The 26,632-nt window shown below is 36.9% G+C and overlaps 1 protein-coding gene across 2 annotated transcripts in view; it reads left to right on the forward strand.

Annotated features, from left to right (window-relative positions):
- Nucleotides 1–26,426, forward strand: part of CARS1 (cysteinyl-tRNA synthetase 1) — a 35,255-nt gene extending 8,829 nt beyond the window's left edge. Inside the window, exons 3-22 of one of the 2 annotated variants that reach the window (XM_069857810.1) lie at nucleotides 628–716; nucleotides 997–1,093; nucleotides 1,541–1,639; nucleotides 2,614–2,763; nucleotides 3,959–4,099; nucleotides 4,884–4,972; nucleotides 6,045–6,166; nucleotides 7,953–8,065; nucleotides 8,629–8,757; nucleotides 8,894–9,023; nucleotides 9,334–9,437; nucleotides 10,500–10,597; nucleotides 12,018–12,207; nucleotides 12,718–12,786; nucleotides 15,593–15,674; nucleotides 20,860–20,940; nucleotides 21,335–21,402; nucleotides 22,586–22,645; nucleotides 23,779–23,862; nucleotides 24,972–26,425. In XM_069857810.1, coding sequence (XP_069713911.1) covers nucleotides 628–716; nucleotides 997–1,093; nucleotides 1,541–1,639; nucleotides 2,614–2,763; nucleotides 3,959–4,099; nucleotides 4,884–4,972; nucleotides 6,045–6,166; nucleotides 7,953–8,065; nucleotides 8,629–8,757; nucleotides 8,894–9,023; nucleotides 9,334–9,437; nucleotides 10,500–10,597; nucleotides 12,018–12,207; nucleotides 12,718–12,786; nucleotides 15,593–15,674; nucleotides 20,860–20,940; nucleotides 21,335–21,402; nucleotides 22,586–22,645; nucleotides 23,779–23,862; nucleotides 24,972–25,106 — 2,130 coding nt within the window. In that variant the 3' untranslated portion in view covers nucleotides 25,107–26,425. Of the gene's footprint in view, nucleotides 1–627; nucleotides 717–996; nucleotides 1,094–1,540; nucleotides 1,640–2,613; nucleotides 2,764–3,958; nucleotides 4,100–4,883; nucleotides 4,973–6,044; nucleotides 6,167–7,952; nucleotides 8,066–8,628; nucleotides 8,758–8,893; nucleotides 9,024–9,333; nucleotides 9,438–10,499; nucleotides 10,598–12,017; nucleotides 12,208–12,717; nucleotides 12,787–15,592; nucleotides 15,675–20,859; nucleotides 20,941–21,334; nucleotides 21,403–22,585; nucleotides 22,646–23,778; nucleotides 23,863–24,971 lie in introns of both variants that reach the window. The other variant, XM_069857809.1, reaches the window with a different exon arrangement.
- Nucleotides 26,427–26,632: the final 206 nt, after the last annotated feature.

The raw sequence follows: 26,632 nt of genomic DNA on the forward strand, positions 1-26,632 counted from the left end.
TATGAGTGTGTGTGTATATTGCATAATACAGAGTTCACAATTGCAAGTTGTCACCATGCAAAGTAGCCAGGGGTTCAGCTGTAGTATATGTAAATACAGGCAATGTGATCGGAATGGAACAGCAGGTTTTTGGTTTAGATGTTTGGATGTAAAAAAAAAAAAAAAAAGTCTTCTCAATTATATTATTATAATATAAACTGGTAAAACTTCCTGTGGTGTTATTTGAAGGTCCTTTAGGAAGGAGAGTAAATACTAAGAATACTAATGTAATATGGGATATAGTATCCAAGTATATGTGAAATTTTTATAAACTGTACCTTTTTCCACTTAAAAAAAAAAAAATTCTGTTCGTGATCTTGAATAATGCCATGCCTTGTCCAAATCTTTACAGTCTGATATCTTGATTGATAAAAGTGCAGGTAACTTAAGCAGTCACACCCTGTTATCTCTCTTAGATAATAAAGTTAGCAGTGATCTTTTCTTAATGTAAAACTGGAAGTAGAATAACTGTTCCTTTTTTGTAATTATAATCCGTATTTTCATGTTCTAATCTTTAAATGTGGAGTTAGTGGCCTGAGATCGTGTCTTCCATTTCTTCTGATCACTGTACCTTCCCTTTCATTTAAGGAAGTATTTCAGCCTCAGAATGGAAAAAAGGTCTTGTGGTATTGCTGTGGACCAACAGTTTATGATGCTTCTCACATGGGACATGCCAGGTACTGCAGTTCCTTGTTTTGAAATGGGTCATAGTAGTGTCTATTGGAAGCAAAAGATTAGTAGGAAAAGGTACTTTATTTAGATGAGCATCTTAATAGGAAATAGTTCAATAGACTCAACGCTTAACATTATAGATTAAAAGCATGTTACAATATTATGCCACTGTGTGATTAAAAACTTAGTGGTAGATGAGGGAAAATTAAAACTGCTGTAAAATTGACGCACATAATGGACTTGACGTGTTCGCTGGAAACATTCCTATATCTTTTATGGTTTTAGGTCATACATCTCATTTGATATCCTGAGAAGAATCTTGAGGGATTATTTTAAATATGACATTTTCTATTGTATGAATATTACAGATATTGATGATAAGGTAAGATCTTTTTAAATCGCAATCTAAAATATTGTACTTTGAGCATGGAACTCAGTCATATGTAATTATCATTTGATAAGCCAAGGTAAATCTTACACTTATTAACTCAGACATACGTTTTGTACACAGTTATTGATTTTTTTTTCCACTTTTGTAGCATTCCTATGGCAGCAAAGCCTGTATTCTTGTATATAAATGAGTGTTGTCATAAATAATGAAGACTAAGCATTTAAAAAAGATAACTTATTTTATTTGTCTGTTGTTGAGGTATCAAATTAACTCTGAGGTAGCTGATTAACTATGTATAGTGTGTTTAATTACTGCATATAATTTTTGTCGCTTGTTAAATTTATAGGGATTCTGAAATGCCTTTGGTATAGATTATATTTGCACTTTGTATAACTATGTATTGCTTCACAAAAGTATTTTCATCTTTTTGCTTTGTAGATCATCAAGAGAGCAAGACAAAACTACCTTTATGAACGGTATAGACAGAACAAATCGATGCCAGATCAGCTCCTTGAAGATGTTAAAACTGCCTCAGAGGTGGGCATGGTATTTAATTCCTTGTACTGTCTTAGATTCTCACTCAGTAATGTAGCAAAGCATCAAAAACATGCTTCTGACTTTGCTACCTCCTTAAACTTTCTGCTTATTTCAAATATGCTGTTGAGCTGGTACCACACAGGTTAAAAATATTCTTGGAACTGCACATTAGTTCAATATTTCCCTTATTTTAGAACTGACAAGAACTGTGTGTGTAAAAGACATGTCTGATTTTTATGTCTGTGGAACTTGTTTCTGAGCACATGTATGTTGTTGTTGGAGTATTATTGGAAAAGCTCAAAAAGCATCTTGGCGTCTGTGTGTTATACTTCAGACTTTAAAAATAACTCTTTAAAATAGTGAGTAAGCAGTGGCATCTTTTAAAGCTTGTGAGATTTCTCTTTTCTATTATTGATAGCCTTGGAAAGAGTAAAAGTCTCCAAAGCTTCAGAGATTTAATAAATTGTCTACGCTGGACTGAAGATGAGGGAAGGTGATTCTTAGGTCTCTTTTAGAACTATAGATCACAGAGATTCAGTCTAATTAGTTGAATGCAGGCCTGGGTATAGGAGGTCTGGAAATTTTGCCCAGCTGTGGTTGCTTGACATATTCTCTAAGCATAGCATTTAATCTGTTCCATGTTAAAGCTTCTCCTTTTCAGATTTGTGATAATCAACTGTGTAATTAAGGTGATCAGCAGCACAGAAAGTGAATATTACTAAGCAACAGTAATGATGATGTAGTAATTTATGTAGTCTTTCTGTAAAACTGAATTTTGATGGGAACGTAACTCTTTTGATTGCACCTTTATTTCTGGTGAGGATGTTTCAGTATTTTGATATTAAAGCTTTTTATGTGGCATAATGTAATATTTATCACTAGCAAGGCACTATGTAGCTAAGATAATGTATTGTGTGTGGAACATAGTGCTTCTCTAATGCATGTTGCTTTCTAATTTTTTTTTTTAATTGTAGCTCTTTTCAATTAAATTAAATGAGACAACAGACCCGGATAAAAAGCAAATGTTGGAAAGAATTCAAAATGCAGTAAAGTCTGCGTTTGACCCCCTACAAACAGCTGTGCAAGCACAACTCCCTGCAGAAGAGATCAACAGATGTCATGAGGTCAGTTTGAGCTCCTTTTTAAGTTATATTTGGCTTATAATTGTTAGGAATTTTAAAAGTAATATTTAGCTGTAGAAATTCCCTGGAACCCTATGGAAATTTTTATTCATACAAAGAGGAGTGGTTGTCTGAAGTACTTTTTTAGTACTTTGCATTCAATACAGAAAAATTGATCCTTGACTTCAACTATATGATTTTTGGTTGCTGTTTTCAATGACTTTTTTTTTTTTTTTTTTATTTTACACCCTTGAACTGTGGTAAATGCTCAGTTATTTTGGCCTTTCCAGTGGGGATTTTTCTCTTGCATGTATTTAGAGTTTCTCTTTTACTTTTTTTTTGTTCTGATGAATTAGTTTCAGTGTAAATTACTGAACATGCATTTATGGCATTGCAGTGCTGGTGGCAATTTTCTACACAAATATTTCCATATCTGAGTAGAGAAGAAAATATATCCCCCCCAAATTATTCTCAAGATCATTTTTATCCCAAACCCATTGCATTTAGTGACAATAGTCCTGTTGACAAAGTCAGACAGTATAACTTTTAGTAATTGGTGTCCACTTTCATCTTCTCTTGCTTTCAGATCATTTGTGATATCGGCTGTAGGAAGCATAAGGTATATGCTTCCTTCCTGAGAAGACTCTCTGAATTATCTTTTAGAAAAATTCCAGCTATTCTAATATCAAGTGCCTTTATAACAGTGTACACTAACCTAACAGAATTTTAAAACCAGTTGAAGTCTAAGCACTCACACCTTCTGGGCTATATCCTAATGTGAAAAAATGTCATCTTTTTACATAAGGCCAAAATGCATCCTTGTTGATGTTCAAGTTGGTCTTCCAAACAATTTTAATGATGTGCACAGTAAGGTTTCTGTTAGGGTTGTCCAGCAGTAATGGGAGGATCAGATGTTATAATGACATTGCAGGTCCCATGTAGTATTTACGGCATAAATTTCACATCCCTGTTTAAGTGATGGATATAAAACCAGATATCACTTATCCTTCCTCTGTTTGCTTCATCCGTATCTACGAAGGGCAATGTGATAAAAATCTGGTGGAAGCATGGATTACTCTGCATTCATAGACAAGCATCTTTTTCTCAAACAAACCTCTCTGTTCAGAATAAGATCCTTCTGCAGAGTTTAAACAGGGCAAGTTTTTGATCAGTTGCACTTACAATTATTATTTTATAGAAACTGTTGGAAGAAGCCAAAGATTTGCTGTCTGACTGGTTGGATACAAAACTTGGTAGCCAAGTGACTGACAATTCCATATTCTCAAAACTTCCCAAATTCTGGGAAGGGGAGTTTCATAAAGACATGGAGGCACTCAATGTAAGTGACAAACTGTATTCTCTTGTACAAGTGTATGTGTTGTGCTTATAATACCCACAATACGATTTAGCTCCTCAATAGCTTTCAAGAACCTCATATTTCAGCCTTATCGATAAAGTATTTCTTTAATGTAAATAAATCGCTATTAAATTAGCATCTGGTGTGTTTCCATCCCAACAATCTAAAATCCATTGTACGCCTTACCAGTGCCAATTAACTGATGATCAAGTTCGACTCATGAACTTTGTCCCTTCCCCTTGGTGTGACGTAGGCCTGTAATCATAAACTGAGCCAGAAGTTTGAGGTGGAGTCTTTAGTTGCTCAAGAGAGCCCTGCCAGCCTCGGCATTTAGACTGGCTACTTAACAGTCTTCATCCCCTGAGAAATTATATGAGGATAACAATCAAGGACAGACTTGTCTTTTACAAATGAAATGCCCTGTCATAGCTAGGGGTTCAGATCAGTGAAGGTTTATTTATTTACCGGCAGATCAGAGGAGCTTATTGCCTGTCGGAAGGGCAGTAAGTAGAAGAGCTGACGTCTCCTGCAGTAGTTTGTTGTTAATGTCACCTTAAAGGCTAAGGGAAAAACTGGCCAGAGCACGTTGTTTCTGAGCAGAAAGCTGGAAATAGGAGTCTTAGATTCTACTACCGCTTGATTTTGAGCCAATTTTTAACTTATGTACAATATGTATATTTAGTGTATAACATGCATATGTGTAAATATTTTATATAAATATAAAAAATAAATATAGAAACTACAGAAGTCTACTTTTTATCTACAGGTTTTACCTCCAGATGTTTTAACACGGGTTAGTGAATACGTGCCAGAAATTGTGGACTTTGTGAAGAAGATTGTGGATAATGGTTATGGGTAAGTTTGCTAGTGGACGCTTTTGTTGTGCAGTTATACTGTACCACGGCTAGAATGACTGCTTTCAGCACTTAGCTGTTTTCTATGTTTTCATATGCCATAGTAGTCTTGTCCAGAAGCAGTGTTTCACCAAATAAAGAAATGTCAGGTTCCTTTGCAAAAGACCTATTATTTCTCACCTGATAAAAATGTGCTCTTCTGTACTCCTTCTGATGTCTTACAAAGAGGGAAGCTAGATTATTAAATTCATAGGGTGAAATCCTCATTCATTAAAATAAATAGTTAGTCTCATCCATTTGAACTGTATTTGACTCCTGGCCTTCTGCAAGTAGTTTCAAAAATGGATGCCTGAGTAGATGGCTAGAAAAAAGAAGTCGCAAACTGTTTTCCTGTTATTGTCTAGTATTTGTGATAATTGAGCTAATACTTTAGAAGTTCCCAAGTATTATGATGGATTCCTGTCTGAAATTGTTCAGTTCTTTTTCTTTTAATAGCTTCAATTTTTCAACATATATGCATTTTTTTTATTTGGGGGGGGGGGGGGGGGAGGGGAAGAAGGCAAACCTGTGGTCCAGACTGCCATGCTTGTATGTTCTTCCTTTAAACCTGCATTTTAAAATTTTCTTTAAAAAGATGGGGAGGAGGACGAGACACACAATGCAAAGGACACTGTTCAAAATTGTTTGCAGTGAATTATCTGCATTCTTGGTGGTCCTGAAACTTACCTTTGTGTCTGTCAGACAAAATGGACTGCTAAATTGCAAAATATTAAAAGGAACCAGAAGTGTAGATACTTACACTCTTCGGACTGTATCACCCCTTAGAGTTTAACAAAAGATGTTACTTATTTACCTTTGATCAATTTTTTTTTTGACGTCTAGTGATTTGTCTGAATTCTTTATGGTAAGGCCTTAAAACTGAGGCTCATCAAAGTCATCTTGACAATACTGAGTAGTACCATGCTGTATGGGGTTTCACTAGCGAACTTAAGTTTAAGACAATGATTTGGGGGTATAAAATTCACTTAAGTCTTGGTAGAAAGTTATCTAAATAATGTTCTTTAACTTTTCAGGTACGTGTCCAATGGATCTGTATACTTTGATACTGTGAAGTTTGATTCCAGTAAAAAACACTCCTATGCTAAGTTGGTTCCTGAAGCTGTAGGTGATCAAAAGGCTCTTCAAGAGGGTGAAGGTAAAAAGGGGAAATAACATTTACTGAAGAAACTGATGGTGTGTTGATTTCTTCAGTTGATTTTGCTGACATTTGGATTAAAGTTGGACAGAGTTGAATGGTTTACCTGCTGCATTTCCTTTACCAATAAATTTATTTTCCAAAGTTTGCAGCTTCACCAGCACTTTCCTGAAAGTTTTTAATTTGAAAATACTAAGAAATATTATTAATTCTCGTATGGTTTGGGGTTGGATTTTTTTTCTTTGCTTCTTTGGGGTTTTTTTTAATCAGAATTGTGAATAGCTCAGTCATTTGACTGTAGCTCAGTTTCTTGGATGTTCATCTCGTTCAAAGTATGAGGAGCAAAGACTTAAAGCTGGATCTTCCACATGCCAGGTGAAAGCTCTCCACACCAGGCTATGGTTAGTTCATGACAAATATTTGGGTTTTGCTTTCCTACAGAGAAGTCTTTTTATTTGTAAACCTTATTGTGTTGAACTAAATCAAAATATAGATTTCTTCGAGTCAAGAAGACTCGAGGAAGTAGCAGAGGAGTAGCTTAAAATGCTTGATAAACCACACTCATTAATTGTCTGCTTCTAAGGTTGTATAGTTTTAATAACAAATCATACACAAAGTCTATCAGAAGAATATTAGAAGGTTTTTATATAACACTTATGCTAGGTGAAACTAGCAATATTTGAGAGATGCAGCTTAAATCTTCTATATCCATCTGAAATAAAAGGTGCTTGCTTAAACAACCAGCTTTGTGGTAACATGAATTTATCATTTCCACCAGATTACTAGTCACTTTTGTTGAATTGCCTCCTTTTGCAATTAGGAATAATTCTGAGTGAGTACTGTAACTAACCAAGAATATGCATATGTCACGTTGTTGCTTGTCAGCTTAGCTACTTTGACTCATTTGTAGTGATTGTCCTTACCCTGACAGATAATGTAATTTTGGCTATTATAGACAAGAATACTTGCATCTTTCAAAGCTTAGCATTCATGTAAATAAAAGCATCATAACTTTTCTGTTCAAAGTGCATAATGTTAGATATTTTAAACCATTGAGATTGCAGGTATTTCAAACTGTACATCAAAATTAGTTGAGAAGTTTAACCTTGACAATTTTGTCTTTAATCTGTCTTGGATTCTTATGCAGTAGACGATATTGTTTACCACTTTTAGTGTTGGACTATGAGAAATTGTAAATTCCTTGTGTTTTAAAGATGTTATAATGAGCGTGCTACCCAAGTGATCGTAAGGAGCTAACAGCAAATAATGCATAACTTGTGTGATGTTAACAAAACAGTAAACATGGCTATTGAACAACTACTCTGTACAGCAGCTGAGTTAGTGCTGGAAGAAATACTGTGTGATCGTATAGTGTGTGCCGATTAAGACAATCCTAGTCTTAATGTGGATCGTTCTAACTTGAGTTAACTGATTCTGCAGTCTTGCTTGTCTTTGAGTATAGGGGAGTTTGTCTGTGTATTTCTTTTTCTGTAACTTCAGTACTAGAATTGTGCCTGCAGAGAGAATGTAGAGGAATCTCATGTCAAAACTTAGAAAGAAGTGAAGCTGATGCTGGTTGTCAGATTTTCCTGTTAACCAAACATTAATTGAAACTTGAAAGAACTATCAGAGTTAATGATGAGGAATTTTGAGGGTTGAGTGCGTTTTCCTTTCTTTTTTGTTTCTTCTTTTGGTTTATTTCACTTGATGTGAGGTACAAAGGCCAAATATCAATAGTGCTGGTGTTTGAATAAAATGTATATATTTACATTTCATCTTTTGAAAGGTGACCTGAGCATCTCAGCTGATCGTTTAAGTGAAAAGCGTTCTCCAAATGATTTTGCTTTGTGGAAATCCTCCAAGCCAGGAGAGCCCTCATGGGACTCTCCATGGGGAAAGGTAAGGACAGTATAATTGGGAATTAGATTTTCTATGCCTAATTAAGCAGCATGTTTTATGATACACAAATGCTTTGTCTCACCTCAGATTAATGATGACTAGATTATGGAGATCTTGTATTCAATAGTAGATTCTGTTGCTGTGTTTATTTAATAACTTAGAATGTATGCCAGTTTGTCTGTTTGACACTTCTTAAGGAGAAATCTGCATGTAGGCTCACAATGGCTGTTACTGTCCATTTGTCTTCTATTTACTGTGTTATCTGCAATAACTTCTATACCTTTTTTTTTCATATGATCCGTTGAATTTTAAAAAGTATAATAAGCAGGATAATCAAAGCATCACAGATGTATACGCCATGTTTGATCTTTAAATGCAACATTATACTCTTATGAAGTTGAGACTGAAAATTTTTTTTTTTTTTGGTAACGCTGTATCTCCTTTCCTCCTATCTCATTTCCTCAGGTGTGTAGCTGCTTAGGGACAGACTATAAGGGAATGAAACATAGATAAGAGAGGAAGACAATTAACGACTAACCAAGTAGTGTCTTTTTCTTGAACAGGGGCGTCCAGGTTGGCACATTGAATGTTCTGCAATGGCTGGATCCATTCTAGGAGAGTCAATGGATATTCATGGAGGAGGGTTTGATCTCCGATTTCCCCACCATGACAATGAACTGGCACAGTCTGAGGTGAATGGGTGCTTTGTATAAGAACAACATTTTGTTCTCAGAATTTTATTCTTAAATTATCCTACTCTATGGGATGTATGTAAACAGTGCTGGGTCTTTGGTTTTTGGTTTTGTTTTTTTTTTTTTTTTTCTGCAGGCATACTTTGAAAATGATCACTGGGTTCGGTATTTTTTGCATACTGGCCACTTAACAATTGCTGGCTGTAAAATGTCCAAATCTTTGAAGAATTTCATTACCATAAAAGATGCACTGAAGAAACATACAGGTAAAATTAATTTGAATGCTTTTGATGCACTTCAAGTGGTGACTGCTGTAATTTTGTTATTTAGGCACATAATGGATTTTCAGAAAATTACTAACTTCAGATGTCTTCTTCACTAGTTTTCAAACAGCCTCCTTGTCCTTCTGTTCCTTCTTGGTTTTATCTGTACAGACAGTAGCGTTCTTGCTTTTTGGAAGGATATATTGATAGTAAGAATATTAAAAAATTATGCTCTTAGCCACTGCAGTATCAGAGGCTATAAAAATCCTTTAGATTATGATTTTTTTCCTGTTTATTTTGAAACTCCTTATAGCACGACAATTACGGTTGGCTTTCCTCATGCACTCTTGGAAGGATACACTGGATTATTCAAATAATACCATGGAGTCAGCTATTCAGTATGAGAAGTTTATGAATGTAAGTTTTCTATACCTTCTCCAGTTCTCCAAGCTTTGTGTTCATATGTTTTTCAAGGAATAGAAGCCAAGGACATAAAGGCCTTATCTGCAGACTCAGTTTGCCTTCTGAATTCATCAAGTGGGATCTCACAGTATTTGTTTAGCTACCATTGAACATTGAAGTAAAGTAAAATCCACAGATAGCTACATTTCTCTGCAGCTGGGTGCTCTCTCCAAGTTTTGACATCTATAATCAGCTGGGAACTTACATGCAAGATAAGTTTTTCAGTTCAGCTTGCTTATAGGACTCAGTCCAACAGACGCTCTCATAACTTGTCTGTCAGATCAGACTCTACACAAATTAGCCAAAGGGGAAGAGGGAGTATCATTCCTACCTTGTCTCCTCACCATATACATGGAGCATTTCCCTCTATGCCTCGTGGGAATACATAAGCATGGTTTCTTTCCCTTCTTGGTTTGGGGTTGTGATTTTGAATCCTCATTTCCCACAAGGAGGCTGTACAGCATTTTGAGATAGTCAATCTTGGTCTTTTCAGCTATTCTTTTTGTGTAAAATGTTTAGCTTGGGCCGCAGAATAAATGAAAATGAGTTTTCACCAAGCTGGATGCCCACGTAAAATAGGCTGTTGCTATAAAACCATTTTCATTCTTCAGCTTCTGTTGCTAGCAACGTAATTAAAAATTTGCTGTAAGAACTCTTGCCTAAACTTCTTTAGATCGTATTATATTTGAGCAGCTTGCTATTAGAGTATCATAGTGTATCATGCAGTGGTAGAGCCAAGAGATAGAGCTGAATTACAGTCCAGCTGTGGGGTTGGAATTAGATGATCTTTAAGGTCCTTTCCAAGTCAAACCATTCTAAGATTCTATGGTAACTGTGATTTACAGAGTTGTGCACATGTGTGGGTTTCTATGTTTTAACAGACATTCAGCAGGTACTGACTGAAACAGTGCTGAAACCGTAAACTTTAGGAGGCTGATTGAGAAATAATGCCTTTTCATAGCAAGTATTTGTTGTGCCTAATTTAAATTGATCTTTAGCTCTATTTTTCTTTTACAGGAGTTCTTTTTAAATGTGAAGGATATTCTTCGAGCTCCCACTGATGTGACAGGACAGTTTCAGAAATGGGAAAATCAGGAAGCAGAGCTGAACAAAAAGTGAGTGAAGCACTCCTGCTTCTCTGTGAATAGTGATTGTGTAGCTACTTGTTAATTTTTTTCTCCTTGCAAAATTATTCCTGTGTGTTTATTTATAAGTCTATAGCATTTCCACTGAGTACCCCAACTCTGTAGAAGCTCCTGAATTTAATCTTGCAACAGCTTTATGAAGTATAAATGAAACTGTTCATTTCCCTTTTGTTCATGTTAAGTACATTGGTGTCTTTCGTGTCCCTGTTTGTGAAGGGAAAGAGAACTTTTTTGTTAGATAGCTGTCATTTTCATCACTACTTAACATGCTGTCCTTCTGTCTCAGAAGCAACTGATAATTCACAGTGGTTACAACTGGAAAAATAGTATTTCACACATTTCAAAGTACAATGAATAAACTGAGACAAATAGAAATTAACTGACCTGACTAGAAGTACAAAAGATCAGACTACCAGTGTTTGAAAATGTTACTGAGATAGACAGTGATATCAATATTAGTCTTTCATTTTTATAATAAAACTACATTATTTTTTGTAATACAAGCAGCTTCCTATATGACTTCTGTTATGAGTAAAATTCAGTATAGAAACATCTTATGTTGCAGTACTAAAATTGTTCCAAATTCATTTCACTGTTGTGGACAGAGATTTTGACTATTGAAGGACCAAGTGCAGATGCTTCTGTTTAGTCATGTCCTCTGAAAATTTTACCTTCAAGTTGAAGTTGATAGAGATAACACTGTCTTAAAAAGTGAGGGAAGATAGTAAGTAATAGAGAGGTCAAAAGGAAGGGACAAGGGAGTGGCAGGAACAGAAGATATACTTCATGGGCATTTGGTTTTGTTTCCTTTCTCTACTGCTTCGCTCTTTTCTCTGGAAAAATTATGTTTGAAACAGTAGTACCTCTTGCGTGACGATATGTAATACACTGTATTACTACACCTATTCATGAACATTACAAAGGTTTCCATTATTTTATTATTTAAAGGTTATCTGCTTGTAGCAGCTTCATAATGGTTCACTTTGTGGTAAGCTGACTTTGAAATTGATGCTCTTTGCTGGAAAGATACTAAACAGTCTACTTTGGTGGTACATAGGGATAGGATACTACAAAAAAGGAAAAAAAAGTAGTAAGCACAAGAAGGTAGTAAATAAGCAATTTATACTGGTTTTAAAAACTGGTATGAAAAGGTCAGTTGCTGAAAAAGTGTTAGATGTAACTTGTTTGGGTGGTTGTTGCCAATTATATTATCCTGCCTGCAGTTTTCTGATATTTTTGTTTTCTCGCTCTGCTCTTCCTTCAAATTGAAACTATGATCAACAAAATATTATCGCAGTTTTAGGTCCCCTTACTCTTCTAACGGAAGATCATCAGAGTAGATTGCAGATACTTCTGACATCAACAATAAAAAAATATTTTTTCTTCTTAGTTTTTACGACAAGAAGGCAGCAATTCATGAAGCACTGTGTGACAATATTGACACTCGCTCTGTCTTAGAAGAAATGCGTTCTTTAGTCAGTCAGAGTAACTCCTATATTGCTGCAAAGAAATCTTCCAGACAAATGCCAAACAGACTTCTTTTAGAAAACATCAGTTCCTATCTCACTCAAATGCTAAAGGTATGTAATAGCATGTAGTAATGTTGCTATTGCACTGTGCAATTATAAAACTGTTGTATTTTTCAACTATGCAGGGATCTGTACATTCTTTGTTCAAATCTTGTAGGAGACCAGAGATGTTTCATGCACACCACAAAAAAACCAGCCCCAAATTGCAGTGTGTGCTGCAGGAGGAACGATTTGGAGTTATGTTTGCGTTATAATATAATTCCAGTTAATGTTTTGTTGAATAGTGGAGAGCCCCTGGTATGCAAGGAAAATCGGACAGTCAGAATGTAAAATTTGATGGCTTTAAAGCTAAATCTGAAAGTCAATGCTTAATGTACTTTAGCAGTTAAAAGCTAAAACATTATCTTATAAGAGCAGTGAATTGTGGGTTAAAAGAGAGACAAATGTCTTCAAAACCCCAGTATGTGTGTTTTTGCTCAGTTTTCACATACCTGTGATTTGATATATACAAGCTTTTCTTTTCTTTTTTGTTTTTTTTTCTTTTGTTCTTTCCTTGACCAGATTTTTGGTGCCATAGAAAGTGATGATGCAATTGGTTTTCCTGTTGGAGGGAAAAGTCAAAACATAAATGTAAGTGAAGGGCAAAGTACACTTTACAAAATTACTCTGTGTCCTTTGAAAGCTTAGGTTAAAGTGTTTGTTACTGATATGGAGCCGAATTACAGTCTTTCCACTTCTGACATTTGAATCTGAAGTAATTAATTGGTCTAGGAAGCAGGATTTTTCTTTCATGAGAGCTTGGGTTTTGTATAGGTTTGTTTGACTTAATGATAGACAAATTGTATAGCAACCAGGAAAAGAATTATCTTGTCTCTGAATGATGAGTCTGTTTAAGAAACCACATGTTAACTACAGACAGCACATGCTACAGTTTGAAGACTCATTACAAGTATTTATAAGTTAAGTAGTTTCAAAAATATAATTATACTGATTAAACTTCTTTGTGGTACACCAAAAACCAGCCTGGAGGCAGCTGGAGTTTTATCCGCCTTTCAATCTCTTTTTCTGATCTCGTTTGTAGCCGCAGTTTTTATTTGGCTTTCAAAGGCTGTTTTGCTTTGGTCACCCAGCAGTTCCACTGTGATGCAGAATTTTTCTGGAAACACTTTGGAGATAACTGATCAAAGTGCTGTGGGCCCTGTAATAGCAGTAATGTTTCATGGTGCCGGCAGGAGAAACAGCTTTATATGAAAGCTATCAACCTTCCCTCTTTCTTCATGCAAAAAAAATGACATGAACAAATTGGTGCTGTTTTTCAAGTGTTTCTCTGCATTCAAAGATGTTACCATATTTTTCTGTTCCTCTTTTGAAGGAATAGTTAAAACATTTGTGGTGTAACAAAAAAAGGTAATCTTTTTGATCATCAAAGAAAAAGGAAAGCTTGCTTGTGGTTGAAGCATGTGGATCTGACAATTGCCCATGCAAATACTTACACTACTGAGCTGTGAAAATCTCCAGTAGTAATATAACAAAGGTAAAAAGGGAAGATGCTCAGTCTTCTATACCAAACCCCATCAACAGAGAATTTTGATTTAGCTCAGAATTATTTTGAATTACAGAAGAAAGGCAACACCTCAACATTTACCTTTTTTAGCAGAAATGAAAATTAAATTTATATTTAGCACTTCGTTCAGGCAGTCTTTACAACAGATGAGCTTTATGGAAGGATTGGCAACAGCTTGGAACAAGAAGCTAAGACCTCTCACTCCTTTAACGTAATGTTGCCAAGGGTTAGTAGAGTCAGGAGAGTCTTGTGCAGAAAGAATCTTGTGCTAACACCTGCCAGACAGAGATTCTTCGTAGGAAGAAACTTTTTTATCACCTAAGACTTTACTAGTTTTAAGCATTCTAATATAAATATGTATAATATCAAAAATGTTTCGGCTACTTTATTAAATATTATATTGTCTTTCAATCTTCCATGCAGATACTTAGTTTTCTTAGCAAAAATTACAGGGTGAACATGCAAGGTTGGAAAACTTCTCATTAATTACAGAAGGCTGTGGATCAGATATGTGGTTTCTCTGCCTAAATTGAAGATGAAGGAACCAGTAGAGTCATTATCTCAAAAAAAGGCATAATCATCTTCAAAAGCTCTGAAAGATCAGTTAGCTTAATTATTGTAGTTCAGTAATTTACTTGAATGAGGACAGAAGAGATTTGAAGTCAGAAAACCTCGCGTTCAATAGTCTCATTGTCCAAATGGATTAAGCAGTGCTGTCAGGTTAGTTGTTCTGGAAATAAAAATCTTTCATCTTTAAATGTCTGGTAAAGCAGCGACAGTGCATGCTTCCCTAGCGCTGCTTTATTTGCATATTAAGCTAGTGTCAGTATAGAGGGGGTAGTGGAGATTTGACTGTTGCTTCCTTCCCAGAGCCTGTTCTTTCTGCCATACTTGTCAGCACAGGTTCCAGTTCTGAAGCTCTAAGCCTAGTATTCACGTTTATGAAGTTTTAACAGTGCCCGCAGGTTCTTTCATATAGTTCTTTATGCTCTAGAAATGTCTATCTTGTCTGTTAATGGCATAGAAATTTGTCATGGAGATGTAACAAATGGGAAAGACACATGGAAACTGTAGGGGAAACAAAGCTGTGCGTTTTTTTTTCTCTCTTCCCCACCCTCCAAAGTAATAAAACTTTGTTTTTAAGCAGTCCCCTGGGTGCCTGACTACTTCTCCTGTAATTCCAGAAAAGCCTTGGCAGACAGCACCAATCTATTGTTTTTGTGATTTTTTCACTCCTATTCACTAGTAGAGAGCAGAATTCTCATGACTTTTTCTTTGAGCTTTCATGACCAGCATTTACTTATATCTGAAATAACTCTCCAGTAAAGCCCTCCAAACTCATTGAGGGGGAGGGAGTTGTGTGAGGAATACAGGCAACTGCACTGTATTGGAAATTAATACAATTAGCATAAGCTAACATCTGAAGAACAGGTCTATGCTCTAAAGGAGAGAAGTCCTAACATTAGTTTGCTGGTATTATGTCTGACAAGCAGTTGGACTTAAGTAAGACAACACAGAACATAAAGGGGTAAATCTATCTGGGTGCCGTTTTCATCACTGTGCTGCATTATAGTTAGCTGTACTGAAACATAACCCTGCGGAACTGATGTATCTCTAATTAGAAGGAGGCAAAAATGGAATGGGGAGAGGCGGAATTTCTCAAGTTGGTTTTAGCTACACAGAAGCGAAATTGGCAGCTAATACAAATTATCGTCTCTTCTTTGACATCAATAGAGCAATGACTTTTTTTTATTGATACAGATCTGCCCTGAGGGTAAAGTTCCATTCAACAGCACGTAAATATGAAGTGGGGAAGTACATGTTTTATATCTAAATAATGATGAGCTAACTGTAGAAATAATTATCCTGCAGATTGAATCTACAGTGATGCCATACCTACAAGTCCTTTCTGAGTTCAGAGAAGGAGTACGACAAATTGCCAGAGAGAAGAAAGGTGAATGTTCATTTTTTCCTGTGTTGTTGCATGTGAGACTCGGAGGTTGTAGGAATCACACTGGGAGGGTGGGTGATCCAGCTAACACTGTCTCTCTTTGCTTAAAGAATAAAAGTAAGGCATCATTAAATCAGAGTTGGTTTGAATATTTGCATTTCTGGTACCTGTGTTTTTAATTTGGGAATCTTTTACAGGCTGTTAAACAAATTTTCTTATAATTTCTTAAAGAACCTAAAAGTTCTGGAATAACGAGGACTAGCTGTTGTTTCTCTAGATTAGGGCACTCCGTGCCTTCTAGGTATAAAAGTACCCCCTAGGGAGCTGTCATTCTCTTAGAAGTGTAGATTGCTACAGTGATACTGTCTGTGTTTAAATAGCAGACGTTCATTCTTATTTGTTAGTGTAGTTGGAGTCAGAGCTCCCGTTATGGTAATTGGGTGCTCTGTTTGGAGAATTCATTTGGGAGTCCGGTGGATGTTGTTTTGGGCACTTCCTTTTCCCCCCAGAAAATTTTTGATCACAAAATCACTAGGTTGGAAAAGACCCACAGGATCATCAAGTCCAATCATTCCTATCAAACACTAAACCATGTCCCTCAGCATCTCATCCACCCTTCCTTCAAACACCTCCAGGGAAGGTGATTCAACCACCTCCCTGGGCAGCCTGTTCCAGTGCGCAATGACCCTTTCTGTGAAATATTTTTTCCTAGTGTCAAGTCTGAACCTCCTCTGGCAGAGCTTGAGGCCATTCCCTCTTGTCGTGGCCCCTGTCATTTGGGAGAAGAGGCTAGTTCCCTCCTCTCCACGACCTCTTTTCAGGTAGTTGTAGAGAGCAATAAGGTCTCCCTTCAGCCTCCTCTTCTCCAGGCTAAACAACCCCAGCTCTCTCAGCTGCTCCACGTAAGACCTGTTCTCCAGCCCCCTCACCAGCTTTGCTGCTCTTCTCTGATCTTGCTCCAGAGCCTCAACATGTGGTGAGGGGCCCAGAACTGAACACAGGATTCGAGGTATGGTCTCACCAGTGCCGAGTACAGAGGGAGAATAACCTCCCTGGACCTGCTGGTCACGCCGTTTCTGATCCAAGCCAAGATGCCATTGGCCTTCTTGGCCACCTGGGCACACTGCTGGCTCCTGTTCAGTCGGCTGTCAACCAACACCCCCAGGTCCTCCTCCTCAAGGCAGCTTTCTAGACAGACTTCTCCTAGTCTGTAGCACTGCACAGGGTTGTTGTGCCCCAAGTGCAGGACCCGGCACTTGGCCTTGTTAAACCTCATGCCATTGGACTCAGCCCAGCGGTCCAGCCTGTTCAGATCCCTTTGCAGAGCCTCCCTACCCTCCAGCAGATCAACACTTCCACTCAGTGTCATCCGCAAACTTGCTAAAGGTGCACTCCATGCCTTGATCGTGGTGTGTGTGTTGGCAGAACTATACAGTGTTGCAAAAATTGTTCTGTTAAGCCCTCTTTGATTTTACTGGTCGATTAGTTCCTAATGGAGCTCTTCATTTTCTGCTGTTCCCTGTGGAATTTTAAATGTCTTCAATATGTACTTAATTCTTGTTTTCTTCAAACCTTTTTTACATTAAGATTTGTAGTTGAAAGCAAAATAGGGCATTTTAATATGTAAAACATATATAAATGACTTGCATATTATATAGAATTATAAGATTACTTGTAGAGTCTGGTTGATAACCTATTCAGCTGGCAAATAAGCTGAACCCTTATTCTGCAAAGGTTTGATTTCTTCGAAGGGCTAAGTTTACCTTAAAATCAGAAAACTGTATTTGTTAATGTGACTACTTAGCTATTACTGTCAAACTCCAGTACTCCAGTAGGCCTAATTGATGCTAAGAAATAGGCTGACTAATTCCAACAGGAAATATTGTCTATAATTTGAATTGATTCAAGAAGTTTGTGTGTATATCCTCAGCCAAAAATGTGAACTTTATTCTTTCACTGTTTAGTGTAAATACTCATTTTATTAGGCTTTTTTTTCCCCCCTTGCTTTCTGATAGTTGAGCTAAACTGATCCTCACTCTTAATTGTGGAAGGGTTTAAACGTCACAGGACTTCTTACAGATCTTTTTTAGAACATACTTAGTGCTAGATTATTTACTGACACTTGAGTTTCTTACTTGGAAGGTATTGACTTTTTTGCCTGAAATAAACTGGGCAGTAAGAAAAAGCTGAGTCTTCTTGCTGTTTGGTTGGGCTACAGAGCAGTTATAGCACTCTGCAGTTTGACCTTTCATATTTGAAATATGGAAGCTAAGTGGTGGCAGGACCTGCACTGACATGCGACTGATCTGTGTCTCTGTATCTGTTAAGTTCTTGCTTGTAGGAAGTGTTAAATTTACCATGAAAGTTGCTCTGAACAATGGCTGGGGATTTTGTCTCTGCATAGTTGTAAGTGAAAGGAGTTTCCCAGTCACAGCCTGATGCTGGCAGGATGGTATTAATTAACATGATATTTATTGCTTTAAGTATTCTTAAAGGTTAAATAAAATGTATGCAGCTTCTGTAAAACCTGCTGAGTAATACACATGTCCCCATACATGTGCATATAACTTCAAAAAAACATATCTGTAGTTACAAAACATTTCACAGAACAGCCATTTGTAAAACTGTGTTTTCCAGTTAGTATTCAAATATATTAATAAAATAAAGTCTCCGTTTTATAAGCTTATTTGTATGGAAACTGGAGACGTGCACTGATCATTTTTAGTCGAGTCTTGACTTAATTTGTGAATGTATCTAGCAGTGATGGTAAACTGGAACAGGAAAACACTGTGCTTAGTGTACAAGGGAAGGAAATGCAGAGGACCTCTGCAAAAGTCATCGGTGATTGGTTGGTCAGAGCATCTCTATATTGTATATTTCACTTCAGTACTCAACCAGCTGCAAAGACCCTGTATAGCTGTCTCTGCGAGGATGCACAGTGGAGCAGGTTTGTGCTCTAGTGTGGCCCGGAGGCTTGGGAAGAATTCTCATTAGCAACAAATTGTTATTCAGTTGTTCAGACAGGAGCAAGTCTCTTCAGTTGTTGGTTACTTACCTCAGGACATCTGCTTAAATTGACTACCCTGTGGCAAAGGTGTTTATGGCTGGACTCTGTGTGCATCTGGGTGTTGGTGCCATGTGGCATCTTGTTCTAAGCTGCTTCTAGGACACAGTGGGAAACCCTCTGCCCTGTTCCTAACATAACATATCATGGGTTGACAAGAATCGGGACAAACTTGATCACTGTAACCATGCCTGCTATTGTCTTTTGCTGCCAATTTTGAAGGCCTCCCTTTTCCTCCTCGTCACAGTGTTCCCATTTACAACAGCACAACATCGGTTTCACATCCTGAGACTCCTTGGCTTGAAATTCACAGAAAATGTGAAAAGAGGTCTGGGAAGTAGTCACAGTTTCAAAGTGTGTCTAGTTGCCAGGGTGTTCATGGACACTGGTGAGAAGGCACTATCCCACTGGTTTTCCAGTCACTGTCCTTAGTGAGGATGATGGCTTATGTCTTGGGGCAGCCCATAAACAACCCTGTACCCAATCCCTAAACATCGTTGCACTGGAGGTACCACATGCAATGAGCAGGCACATTTCAGCCCTAAGAAGCTTGATGCTGGCTCATCTAGATGACAGAGGATAGATCAAACGATCTGGCCTTTCATAAATAATACATACTTTCTTACACATTTCTCCTTATTCTATACCTTGGTGGATTTCTTCTTAAACTTTTAATTATTCATTATTTCAGATAAATAAATAGTTTTATAACTGAACATGTTATTGAGTAGGCAGTACATATATCTGATACCTTCTTGATATGATATGTGTAATTCCTTTGCCTGGGTTAAGGTCAACACCTTTTAATGCTAACAGTCAGTAAGGTAATTTTATCCCTTGTTTATCTTAATGGCTTAGAGTGTCATCAAACATGAATGCTGTTCCCTCCGTATAAGTGCTGTGGATCAAGAAAAATAATGATAGTTCACGGCAGATAGAAGGCTTTTATAAACTGCAGTGCTTTCCTATACAAAGACAGCATTGCAGAATGCTACCATGCAATGAAATAGAGTGCTGTTAAATGAAATCGGGTGGCTGTTCCTTTTAACGGTGTTAGGGTATTTGGTGCTCTGTTCACTGTTCAGCACTCTGAGAGTTACAGAAGAGATGAAGGCTCAGGGATGGTACTTGTATCTACTGATACATGCAGTGTTCAGTACAATGTCTGGATGGTATCTTCCACTGCCAGAATTATTACCTTGGAGACCCCTATTACTTCCTAGGTTTAACCAGCTGAGAGTTGCTGAAGGGAGGACACTTGATTATAAACACGTGGTATTGTCTAACCCAAGTATCTCATTTGTCACCCTTGGTGTTTCCTCCTAAATACAAGACTGTTTGTAAAAAATGCCACTGAATTAAGTTCACAACAGTTAAACACTGGGTCTTCTTGATGCATTTAGTTCCTCTTAACTGTTTTGCTTCTTCTTAGCTGTTCAGTTTCTCATCCAAGTAAATACCTTGTATTAAGATTTATTTTCTTCTTAAGATCTGATCTTTAGCATCTATTTCAGATAAATTTTGAGTTACTAACTTGTCAAAGCGCCTTTGGTGACAGCAAATGGTTTTCAAGAAAAACAAATGTTAGTTGTAATGTCCTGATCACCATGCAGAAAGCCAGATCAAGATCCTCTGTTCTGTTCTGCAGCTAGCTTGCTTGAAAAAAAACCAAACAAACAGCTTGGCCAGACTAGGTGGTAAAGATAACTGTCTGTAGGAACAGGGGATGTTTGGATAACAGTTGCTCTGACAAATGCATGCGTATTTACCAAACCACCAAAGTCTATCAAAGTCACTGCTGGAGGTAGCACATGATATGTTAACTTGTGATTTTTCCAAAATCAGGGTTCTTAACCCTTCTTATTGGAAATCCTGTGTCGTGTACCTTTCCACTATATTGTGGCAGAATTGTTGCATCGTTTCTGAATTGCCTTGAATTTTCTTTCTGTTCCCCTCAGTGAGTGTTGGAAGAAATTTATGAAATTCAAGTCCATGCCAGGAAACGTGCTGCTTCCCTGTGTGGATGGTGGCAATTTCTTAACTGCATACAAATAACAGTGTAGCCTGATAAATGTAGTGAAAGTATACTTTTACTTTACTAAAAGTATTTTTAATGCTCTGTAGTAACTGAAGTGCTGCAGCTGAGTGATGCTCTTCGAGATGACATCCTTCCTGAACTTGGTGTTCGATTTGAAGATCATGAAGGTACCTAATTATATGTCTTGCAACTTTGTAGGCAGCTGTTTTTCTGAGCTTACTATTCTTACAGGAAGTGGCAAAACAACCTGTCAAGATTAAACCAAAATAATCCAGCAAACTAAAGGACTGCAAAGCTATAGCATATCACGTTTCTGATGTAGGCATATGTATACTAGAACTGTGTACTGGAATATATGTATAGAATATAAAAATGTTCATTGCAATCTTTTTGATGTTTTTCTATAACTAATGTATGAGTAATTTCTTAGTCACTTTTGAATAGTTATTCAATTGTAGTCACATTCAACTTGCAAAACGAAAACAGCTGTCATGGGGTTAATGCATTTATCTTTGACTATTCAAGCATTGGACACTCATTCATCTGTTTTTGCTTCTTTAGGACTTCCAACTGTGGTTAAATTAGTGGATAAGGACACGTTATTGAAAGAAAGAGAAGAAAAGAAAAAGGTTATTTTAAGCATTCTGTGTTATTTAAATTTAAAGTAATGCGCAATCTGCAGATACTTTTACATTTCTTTGATAACTTGTAAGAAAAATCTTAGCAGACTAGCAGCAAGGAAAATAATGTAAGAGAATTGATACCAAAATTTGAGTGTGTTCGGAAAATGAATTTTTTAAACAATAGCTTCTTGATAATTTTGTTTGGGATCTAAATGAATACCTCTAAGTTTTTTTGTTAGTTTGTTGAGGGATGTTGAGTATTGCATGCACACTGTCTTGTTTCTCTGGAAGAACAGTTCCAATGAGAAGTTAATTCAGACTTCTTTTGTCTGTACAAAGGGAGGTCACATTTTCCATAGAACTAGACTGTATTTATCTGATACGTGAGAACAAAATGCACTGCCTAAATCTTAATGTAGTATGGATGAGTGCAGGGTGTGGGGGAAGAAGTCACATTTTACTATGTGATAGTAAGATTGTATATGTAATTCACATGCAAATAATAAAATTCCATTATGACTAGACATATTTGGAAAACTTTACAACAGTTCTTCTTCCATGTAGATTTTTATTTTTTTTTTAGAAAAGGGAGAAGCAAAATGTCGTTTCAGCCAATTCCAGGTGTTTCATCAAAAAGATGCTTGAGGACATTTTATGTATAGCTGCTGCATGGGCCCTTAAAACAGTATTTTGTTCAGTACTGGTAGAACCCCTGGAGAACAGATAGGTCTCTCCTAAGCAAGTGCAAGATGAAATTTTAATTTTTTTTTGTTTTAGTTGGCTAAATTTGGAAAGTTGTTTCCCTGGGAATATGAAGAGATATAACTGCTTCTTGAGAAGCTGTAAGATCTTCACAGTTGAGGCAAGAGCTTAAAATATCAGCAAAATTTGGGTTTTTTTTTAAAGTCAGGCTTTGTAGGTATTCTTTTATATAGATACACTTTGCATGCAGAATGCATTCTGAACAGTTTAAACTGGTTTCACTGTGAATAAAAGCCAATGAAGTCAAAGTTGTACAGTGGGAAGTATCGGACAATCCTAATTATAATGTGTGGTGGTTTTGCTGCAGGTCATGCTGTCAGTTCTGTCTGTAATTAGGTATCCAGGGGAGCTAGCTGGCTCAGATTCGTAGAAAACAACCAAATTAAGTAGTTAGTTACCTTCTACTCATTAATATTACTTTTCATAGATTGAAGAAGAGAAAAAAAGGAAGAAAGAAGAAGCAGCCAGGAAAAAACAAGAACAGGAAGTAAGTGTTCAGATCATTTTTAATCTGGTTTTGGAGAGAACTGTTAGCAGCAACAGTCATGTGCAGGAAACATTACATTAGAACACAGACTCTCTTCCTGGCCTTAACTGGGCCTCCACTTATTTTTTTTTCCTCTATAATTTCCTGCTGAGAATTACTTTGGCTTGCAGTTTGGATTTGAATATTCAGCCATTATCACAGAGAAGCCGTCTTTGAAGACACAACAAAAGTCTGCAGAAGCTTTTTAGAACTTGTAGCACTTACTTCAGTCTATAGACAGTATTAATTACCAAAGTAGTATCTTACATGCCTATTAAAGAAGATTTTGCTTGTTTTGTAAAAACACATTTTATCTCTACAGTTGGAATTGAAGTAGCTCAAAGGTTTTAGGCTTTAGAGGAGTAGACAGACTGAGGAGATGAGCTCGTAAAAAGAAAAGATTGTTTGCCATGCTGATGACTAGCAGTACAGAAAATGCATTCCTGAATTAAAAGAGGAAGTAAACTGTTAGAGAGCATCATGTACAGAGAGAACAATGGATAAATAGCATTTATCATCCACAAATTCAAGGTAGCTTTTTGCACTTTTTTCAGAAAGGTGATTCCCTTGCATTGGCATAAATTACTTGGAAAGGATTCTGAGATGTGCCTTTTTTACACATAAGTGAAAGTTCATTTTATTTTCAGTGCAATTACTTGCATTCTTATCCTGCTGTGACCTGCATAGAAACCTGTGCTTGTCAGCAGGAAACTGTTGAGAAAGATGATTCCCTTTGCAGTGAGTTAATTGCTGAATATTCTTGATTCATAGGAAATCTTTACTTTGTGTTTACACTTTAAACATTAAGGAATCAAATTAGCAAAAATCAGATGTAGGTTTTGGAGTATATAAGTGAGTTGAGTTTCTGCAACACATCTGTTTTATTAAGTGCTTCTCTACAGATTTAAAACATATATTTCCCTCTCAGATAAGCACAGCTAAGACTTCTTGAGTTGTTCCTTACTGAAAGTTTCTTTTCACATGATAAACAATCATGAATTAAACGGTCTTTGATTATAGTCTACTTTTCCTTTTGCATATGTGACAGATCGTCAGTAATCTAATGCAGTTAATGAATGTTTTTTGTATTACAGGCAGCAAAACTGGCAAAAATGAAGATCCCACCACATGAAATGTTTAAATCAGAACATGACAAATATTCCGTGTTCGATGAACATGTAAGAGACTCCTTTAATAGGGACTGGTTTTCCTTACCCAGTTGTACATGCTCAATTATACGTGTATGTAGCTGATCTTATTCTAGAACCTCCACATCAGCACTATTAATGTAATGGGAAGAGGGAAGGAGAGAAAGAAAAGGCAATATATTTTACTGCATGTACCTTGCATTTGGGGAGCAAGGCTCTCTGTTAGCCATTATTTCAACGGTATTTTCATTGTACATTGGTCTCCTTTGGCTCCTCTTACTGCAAAGCAAAATCCCCTGTAGATATGATAGGAACATGTGTGATGTGTGTTCACAGATTTATTACCCCGGTGTCAGGCAAGGAATTCACTTGCAAGTACAAACTCCCCAACTCTGCCGGAACTGATGGAGACAGTTTTGGTTTTTTTTCTTTTAAGGAGGCCCTGTGCTTCCTTTTTTTGGTTCTGCCCACTGTTTTGCTCTCTCCTGGCAAAGAGTCTTTGAAGGGGCTGTGAGGATAACTTTGCTCTTGACTACTCCCCTTGTGGATAAAAGATGTTTCTTGGGAATCATAAAGCACTGTTTTGTCAGCACTTGATCTGGGATATTTATCCTGCTTCTGCCTGTCCTTTTCACACTTGCAAATTCAGGCCTTGGGGGCAAGTAAGGATGAAGAGTGTGAATACTGGAAAATAGCCCTGCAAGCCAAGGAGAATGTCCGTAAAAGTTCTCGTCATAATTTCTCCACAAATCTTCTTCTGCTTTTGCTCTAAGCCTTTGATTCAATATGGTACTATGATTAAAAATGGTCTCTCGACCTGCTGTTTAGAGATCATTATTCTCTGTACTATAACCATGTAGAAGTTAGTTCTCTAAGCCTCCCTTACCTAGTACATGGCAGAAAATAAGTAAAACCTTTGCCCCTTCATTAACTAAGAAGGGAACATACACAAATAGTCAGTTAGTTGTCAAACTTCTAGGTCACTAAAATTAGCTAAAATGCACCCCATCCTGACAGCTTGTCATTATGACATCATCACTCCATCTTATTAAAACACTGCTCCATAAGGAGAAAAATGAGTACAAGAATTGATCTCAATTATTGCTTGTCTTTTTTTTTTTTTTTTTTAAATATTCCAGGGATTTCCCACCCATGATACAGAAGGCAAAGAACTCAGCAAAGGACAAATTAAGAAGCTAAAGAAACTTTATGAAACCCAAGAAAAGCTATACAAGGAATATCTACAAATGGTTCAGAATGGAAATATAAATTGAAAACAACAGGACTTTTTTTAGAAGGCGAGTGCTGGGTCACCATTGAAGAAGTGAGCAAGTACTGATGCTCAAGTTTGTTTACACTTTCTACTATGTGCAAAGTAAAAATCCTGTTTACGTGGATTAATAATGTCATCTGGAAAGTCAATAAAAAATCCATTCTTAAAGCCAAACTGTAAGAAGTTTCTTCACAGCCACAGTAGCAGGTTGAATGGTTGCCAGTTCTACTTGGGAAGGTGCTGCTCAGTCAGCAAATCCACATAAGGATTCTTGTTTATTATAGCTGTCCAGGCTGTGGTTTATTTGTCCTGCATACTGATCTCTATCTAAAACCCACTGTAGCTTGCATTCTGGAATATGTCACAGTCAGCAAAATTTACTACTAAATGGGAGCCGACTAATTTGTCCCACAGTAAGAACAGTATTTTCCAGATGACTTCAGTGTCTTAACATAAGCAGGAAAAACTGGGTAGTTCCACTATGATACTGTAGCTGCTGTTATTAAAAACTCTCATAACTATACCCAGAGCACTTTGCGTAGTAGAAGCTGACAGCCCCTTTGTTGCAAAAGGGGACAGGTCATCATCTTTGCTCAACCTGCAGTTGCAATCAAGTGGGTAATTACAAGGCATTGAACAAACAGGTGGTCAAGACATGAAGGTCTAATGGCAGAAGGTGGTGTGTTCTTGGAGCTCTCCCTCTAAGGAAACAGGAGTGCTCCCAAAGTGGCTGATTACTCTGTACCTAAATACCTGTTCAGCGCCAAGGAGAATTAATAGAGGGTTTCTAATTGAGATACAGCTTGTGGACTGGATTGCAATTAGGCAATACAGCTATGCAGTGCTTGTTACTCATGACTGATGTTTTTCACATGACAATTTAACCCTGAGTTAATGATCTTTCTGATGTAATGTGGTTGCCTAATGATGCATTTCACTGGCAGTAGCTACTAAATGAATTAAAGTTCATGAAATCCTGAAATATATCTCACCTGCTTCATAATTGCTTATAACAGCTAAGCATCCAGTATGCAGAAATATATTCATCCAGTATTCTTAAGCCTCAAGGTGACCTGCAGAAGGTCGTACTGTGACACCTCTGTTCTCTCAACTCTTAAATTCATGGTATGACCATTAGACCATGTTCCTTTCCTTAATTAAGAGTTAAAACATCTTTGCTTTATATTTTTATATTTATATTCCTCTTTCTGAGGAACATAGTTTGAGTAACAGAAAGGCCTGTTAGGTGTTTTTTCCTAGTTTGCCTGTATTCGCCTTTGAAAATGTACGTAACGTGAAGGTTGCTAAAGCAGATGCATCTTGTATGCAGAAAATAAAATCTGTTGTAAAGTAGAAGTTATACGTGACCTTTGTGTAGTGGGAAGAATATAGAGCTTGTCTTTATTCCACAACTATTTTGTTGAAATGTGGGTTAAGGTGCTTTTTCCTTTAGCTTGCTATTACTAATTCAGTTCATTTTGTATTGAGTGTGTGATTATTCTAATTGCTAATGAATTGTATAAATGC

The sequence above is a fragment of the Phaenicophaeus curvirostris genome, chromosome 5 (assembly GCF_032191515.1).
Source record: "Phaenicophaeus curvirostris isolate KB17595 chromosome 5, BPBGC_Pcur_1.0, whole genome shotgun sequence".
NCBI lineage: Eukaryota > Metazoa > Chordata > Aves > Cuculiformes > Cuculidae > Phaenicophaeus > Phaenicophaeus curvirostris.